The 6,401-nt window shown below is 59.2% G+C and overlaps 1 protein-coding gene across 1 annotated transcript; it reads left to right on the top strand.

The window, feature by feature from the left end:
- Positions 1-1,536: 1,536 nt before the first annotated feature.
- On the top strand, positions 1,537-5,804 carry WFIKKN2 (WAP, follistatin/kazal, immunoglobulin, kunitz and netrin domain containing 2; the record flags this gene model as incomplete). The annotated part of the gene is made up of 2 exons (XM_079724922.1): positions 1,537-1,740; positions 4,284-5,804. 2 exons carry the CDS (start codon positions 1,537-1,539, stop codon positions 5,802-5,804), a joined length of 1,725 nt encoding a protein of 574 aa, XP_079581048.1.
- Positions 5,805-6,401: the final 597 nt, after the last annotated feature.

The following is a 6,401-nucleotide window of genomic DNA, read 5'->3' as shown; positions in this document are numbered from 1 at the left end:
GACTGCCCCTGGGACATAGCCGCTTGGTCACTGCTCCCCAAATCCTTTGCCGTTGGTCTTGAAAAGGTATCTCTCTCTTGCCCATTCCACGGCAGGTTCTGGCTCTTTTCCTGTCCCCTCCACAGATATAGCCCTTGATGTTTCACAAACTTCTTGTCCAGCCTGTAAAGACCAGTGTTGGGGGCTGCACACTGACAGCAGTTTTGACAGCTGGGTGGGGAGGGGTGCTCTCCAAAGGCCCCACAAGCTGGTGTCCCTGCATTAATGGTGGGGTCACGTAGCTGTGTGACATGGGGCAAGTTGCTTACCCTCTCTGTGTGTCTTTTCCTCAAATGTAAAATGAAGGCACAGTTTGTTGTGAGGATTAAATGAGACAATACACACTGCCTGGCACACATTAAGGCCCCAGTAAATATCGACAAGCAGTCGTCCTACCGCTGCTCACTGGGGGTGACCTTCTCCTTCGTAAAGTAATTCGGGGTGGGGGGGATGAGAGCTGACTGGCAGTCCCTGAGTGCAGCCTTCATGGTCATTAGTGAGGCGGCTGGGCTGCCCAGCGCTGTCCCAAGACACTGTGACCACATAGGTTCTCTTGGAGCCGGGAGTGTGTCAGTGGAGGAGCAGGAATGTGATTCGTCCCCGAGCCGGGGGAGCCGGAGCATATCTGGTATGTGTCTCTGGAATGATTTGGGGAAAATTCCCCGAAGTTGGAACTTGAGATGCAAACTGCCGGGACAGAGAGATAGGGAGCTGTCCGCGCGCCCCCCACCCTGGGACCTGGTGCTGGGGTGGGAGTCAGCTTACACAGCACAGGCTGCTCAGGCCCGCCCTGGAATGGCCGTGAACTTGTTGTTTTTCCACGTCATTTGCTCTCAGATGCACTATCGGGCCGGCGATGCTAACCCTGCGGCTGCAGGTCCCTCCTTGTAACAAGCGAGTGTGTGTTCTTCGGAGGTGGCCAGGGGAGGAGGGGGCCCGGCCGAGGGCTGGGGGGAAGGGAGGAGAGCCTCTCCGTGCAGTACAGTGAGCGTGCGTGCCCCGGAGCCAGCTCCCCCAAAGCACGTGCCATTTCTGGCCCCCGAAGGGGTTAAAGACCTCCTGGAGTCAAGAACAAGCAGGTGTCCCACCGCGCCAGATACGCCGCCTAAACTGCTTCCAGCTTGTTTTCCTCTTCTACAACAAGTCTGTGATCAGCCACAGGACAGAGGAGCCGGCAGCCTGCCTGTGACAGGCGTCAGGTTAGCTTGCTCCCAGTCGGGTGGCGCGCCCAGGACATAAATCCAGGCTCTGGCCCCGGTGCAGCTTCTCTCCCTGCACACTCCGGAGAGGGAGCCCCCTTTATCTGAGGCTGTGCAGCCCGGCGGGCTCCACGGACTTGGTGGAGGCAGCCTCGGCAGCTGCAGCCCTAGCAGAGGTGAGGAGGCCCGCTGGGGTGGGCAGGGCAGGTGTCTGCAGCCCCCCGAAGAGCACAAGGCCCTGGGGGCCCCAGCCCTGGCGCCATCTCAGGGGAGGTCTCTGGGCGCCGCAGACCCCACCATGCGGGCCCCGGGGTGCTGCTGTTCCCGGTCCTGCTGGGGGCAGATGGCAGCGCTGCTGCTGCTGCTGCTTGGGGTGCCCCCGCGAGGCCTGGCCCTGCCGCCCATCCGATACTCTCACGCTGGCATCTGCCCCAACGACATGAACCCCAACCTCTGGGTGGATGCCCAGAGCACCTGCAAGCGGGAGTGTGACACGGACCAGGTGAGTGTGAATCCGGAAGCCTGAGATCGGCCACGTGGTCTTGTTAGCGAGGGAGAGTGGGAGCTGGGGGGTGGGAACGCCTTGGCACGTGAAGGAGCCCAGCCCCGGGCCACATGGAGATGAACAGGGTGTGATGTCTGTGTAACTTCGAGGCCTGGAAGAAGAGCTGGGCGTGATGTCAGAGTTTCTCAGGGGCTGGGAATCTTCGGATTCCTGGTCTCATGTCTGCTGAGGGCTGCTCTGAGCCAGCACTATGCCAGGCACGTCAGAGAGACTGGCACGACCCACCCGCAGCCTGTCGACAGGCGAGAGTGGAACTCAGGACCCCGCAGTGAGCAGCGCAAGGCTCCATGGCCAGGGAGGGGAGGGCGGGCCTGCACCCCGCATCCATCTGACCACAGAGCTGAGGCTTCATCCGGCCTCTGGGCCGCTTTCCCCGGGGGTTTGGACCCTGACCCTGAGATCAGAGCAGGCTGATGGGGAGGGTGGGCAGGAGTGGATCTGAATAGACTCCCTGGGTGTCCGTAGGGGGCACGTAGACTAGGTTTCAACCTGCCAAATCCCTCGAGCCTCCCAGCACTCAGGGCAGGCCTGGTTCTAGGGCAAGTCCCTCCCAGCTCCTGAGTCCAAGGGCTGTTCCTGTCACTTTCCCCGGGGTGAAGAGCCTGCTAGTACCTGGCACCTGCCTGGGCAGAGATACGTCCTGCCAGTCTGGCAGCTCCTGGGGCTCGGGCTGGGTTGGTCATCACCAGGGACCATGGGAGACCATGATGTTCCCTCTGCCGAATGCATGTAACATATGAGAGCGTAGGCTGGCCCTGCGGAGAGCGGCCTGTCCCTCACAGTGCCCATGGGGCAATCCAGGCCTCTCACTGGCAGGGAGCAGTGGCAGAGCCGAGGGAAAGGAAGGTAAGGACTAGGGAGGGGCGGCGTTCCCGTCCGGCTGAGGTCGTGCTGTTAGTTGGCTGCATTTGCGGGCAAGGCTGTTTCACTGGCACAGGCTGGCCTGATAAATCAGGTGTGGCTTGGAGACAGTGAGACTCTTGCTGATTTTGTGTGTCTTGGGGAGAAGGCACCTCCATGGGGCTGGGGATGTAGACAGCCTATGGGTATGTTCTGAGCCCTTAAGCAAAAACTGTTCTAAAAATTCCCTCCAGGTTCTCTGTGCCCAGAAATACCTTCCCCTGGTCCCCAAGGACCCAGCCTTTCCTGGACTTCTGAGTCCTGAAGGAGCTTCCAGGGCCAGAGTCTTTAAGGAATTGAAGGACCCTCCGGCAAGGAGCAGGTTCTCTGCTGCTCAGCCCCCTCCTCCTCTCACCCCCTCACTGGGTCCCTCTCCCTCAGACCCCAGCTCTGAGATCTGTCCATCCCTGTCCCAGAGCCTCCCTGGTGTGGCCTAGAAGCCTATGCCAAGCAAAGGCTGCAAAACAAAGTCCCCATTCTGAGCCGAGGGGGGAAAACAGTAAACAAGTCGAGCAGGCAGGCTCCACGTAGCCCTTAGTTGATGTGGAATGTCGGAGGGGCTGAAGGGAAAGCTGGAGCCGCACGAGGCCAGCCCTGGTGGGGAGCAGCTCACAGAGCCACGACCAGGGCTCAGGATTAGGGGCATTGCCCACATCCCAGCGAAAACACCACGTGAAATCCTTGTTTGTGTCAACCCCAGAGCGTGTTGCTAATTTCGAGGAATTAAACTAATGCCGTATGTGGCTCCACAGAGAATCAGAGGGAATTACAGCCTGGCAAGCCCTCGCTGATGGCCTTGCTGACCTTTGCCACACAAAGGGACTTTTTTCCCCGTTGATTTCCCCGTGCAATGTCCCACAGGTTGGAACTGGCACAGCCCACAGTGGCCAGACCTGATGTCCTTTGGATGAACTTGGGCCAGCATCAGAGCTGCCGTTCCTAATGTGTATGTGGACAGCCTTGAACAGCTGTCCCAGTGGTGTCCGACTTCTCCTTCTTAGCATTTGGCCAGGGCATCCCTATTGGAAGAGACAAAAAGGCAGGCTCGTTTGTTCCAGTCGACACCTCATGGCGGTAACGATGTGATGTAGAAGAAAAATACCTCATCAGAGTCCCATCCGCCTGGAGCTTGAAGCCCTTTCCCACCACTTCCCAGCTCTGTGGACTTGAGCGGCTCCTCTCTCAGTTTCTGCATCCTCACCTCATCTCTTGGTAGTAGGAAGACTTTCCCTCTTACAGTATGTGACCTTCCTCTTCCCACACTGCTAGCTGTGTGACCTTGGGCAAGTTACCTAGTCTCTCTGTGCCTCAGTTATCATTACCTGTGAAGTGCGACTGATGGTTGTACCCATTGTGATGAGCATGAGATAAGCTGACAGACATAAACGTTCCTAGAAGAAGGCTGGGCAAATAGTGGGTACTATGAATACATTAGCTATTACTATTATCAAAATGGTTTTCTCACAGTAGGTGAGCGCCTATTAGTTCCCTTCCCTGGAGACCATGGGGGAGGGTGGGGGGAAGCCTGTGTTCTCTTCCTTCTCCTCCTTGCTCAGACCTCTCCATCTGGCTCTCCCTAGGAGTGTGAGACCTATGAGAAGTGCTGCCCCAACGTGTGTGGGACCAAGAGCTGTGTGGCGGCCCGTTACATGGACGTAAAGGGGAGGAAGGGCCCCGTGGGCATGCCCAAGGAGGCCACGTGCGACCATTTCATGTGTCTGCAGCAGGGCTCCGAATGTGACATCTGGGACGGCCAGCCCGTGTGCAAGTGCAGAGACCGCTGTGAGAAGGAGCCCAGTTTCACCTGTGCCTCCGACGGCCTCACCTACTATAACCGCTGCTACATGGACGCCGAGGCCTGCTCCAAGGGCATCACACTGGCTGTCGTCACCTGCCGCTATCACTTCACCTGGCCCAACACCAGCCCCCCACCACCCGAGACCACCGTGCACCCCACCACGGCCCCCCCAGAGACCCCTGGGCTGGACACAGCGGCCCCAGCTCTACTCAACTACCCCGCGCACCAGTCGGTCACCGTGGGTGAGACAGTGAGCTTCCTTTGTGATGTGGTGGGCCGGCCCCGGCCCGAGATCACCTGGGAGAAGCAGCTGGAGGATCGGGAGAACGTGGTCATGAGGCCCAACCACGTGCGCGGCAACGTGGTGGTCACCAACATCGCCCAGCTGGTCATCTACAGCGCCCAGCCCCAGGACGCCGGCATCTACACCTGCACGGCCCGCAACGCCGCCGGCGTCCTGCGTGCTGACTTCCCGCTGTCGGTGGTCCGGGGGGGTCGGCCTTCGGCCACCGAGGAGAGCGGCCCGAACGGTACAGCCTTCCCCGCAGCCGAGTGCCTGAAGCCCCCTGACAGTGAGGACTGCGGTGAGGAGCAGACCCGCTGGCACTTCGACGCCCAGGCCAACAACTGCCTGACCTTCACCTTCGGCCACTGCCACCGCAACCGCAACCACTTTGAGACCTACGAGGCCTGCATGCTGGCCTGCGTGAGCGGGCCGCTGGCCGTGTGCAGCCTGCCCGCCCTACAGGGGCCCTGCAAGGCCTACGAGCCCCGCTGGGCCTACAACAGCCAGACGGGCCAGTGCCAGTCCTTTGTCTACGGCGGCTGCGCGGGCAACGGCAACAACTTCGAGAGCCGCGAGGCCTGCGAGGAGTCCTGCCCCTTCCCTCGGGGGAGCCAGCGCTGCCGGGCCTGCAAGCCAAGGCAGAAGCTCGTCACCAGCTTCTGTCGGAGCGACTTTGTCATCTTGGGCCGAATCTCTGAGCTGACCGAGGAGCCCGACTCAGGTCGCGCCCTGGTGACTGTGGACGAGGTCCTAAAGGATGAGAAGATGGGCCTCAAGTTCCTGGGCCGGGAGCCGCTGGAGGTCACTCTGCTCCACGTGGACTGGACCTGCCCCTGCCCCAACATGACGGTGGGCGAGACGCCGCTCATCATCATGGGCGAGGTGGACGGCGGCATGGCCATGCTGCGGCCCGACAGCTTCGTGGGGGTCTCGAGCACCCGGCGGGTTCGGAAGCTGCGCGAGGTCATGCACAAGAAAACCTGTGACGTCCTCAAGGAGTTCCCAGGCTTGCAGTGAGGTCCTCCGCCCCTCCCCAGTCCTGTCCCTGACCCTCTTCCATTGACCCATCCCCAGCACCCCTCAGTCAGCAAACTGGGCAAGGTCAGAGTAGATGGTCTTAGGCCAGCAGGGGAATATCGATCAACGTATCAGAAAAAAGCCACCGCATGGACATAGACGCACTACCAAGTGTAAAACAGATAGCTAGTGGGAAGCAGCCACATAGCACAGGGAGATCAGCTCAGTGCTGTATGTCCACCTAGAGGGGTGGGATAGGGAGGGTGAGAGGGAGATGCAAGAGGGAGGAGATATGGGGATGTATGTTTATGTATAGCGGATTCACTTTGTTATACAGCAGAAACTAACACACCATTGTAAAGCAATTATACTCCAATAAAGATGTTAAAAAAAAGAAAAGAAAAGAGAAAAGCCACCCAGGGTCTTAGATCAACTTCTATTCTTTGAGTTCAATAAAGAGGGGTCCGTGTCTTTTTTAGCTGTGGGGGACAAAAGGAGAAGTCAACAGACACCTGCAGGTTATTCCTGATGACCAGTCTGCTCTGGCCTTCTTATCTTCTCTTGGCTGGCCACTCCCTCCCCTGGCTCTCCCAGCCT

The sequence above is a fragment of the Hyperoodon ampullatus genome (genome assembly GCF_949752795.1).
Source record: "Hyperoodon ampullatus genome assembly, chromosome: 19".
Lineage (NCBI taxonomy): Eukaryota > Metazoa > Chordata > Mammalia > Artiodactyla > Ziphiidae > Hyperoodon > Hyperoodon ampullatus.
This window is presented reverse-complemented; position numbering and strand designations above follow the sequence as displayed.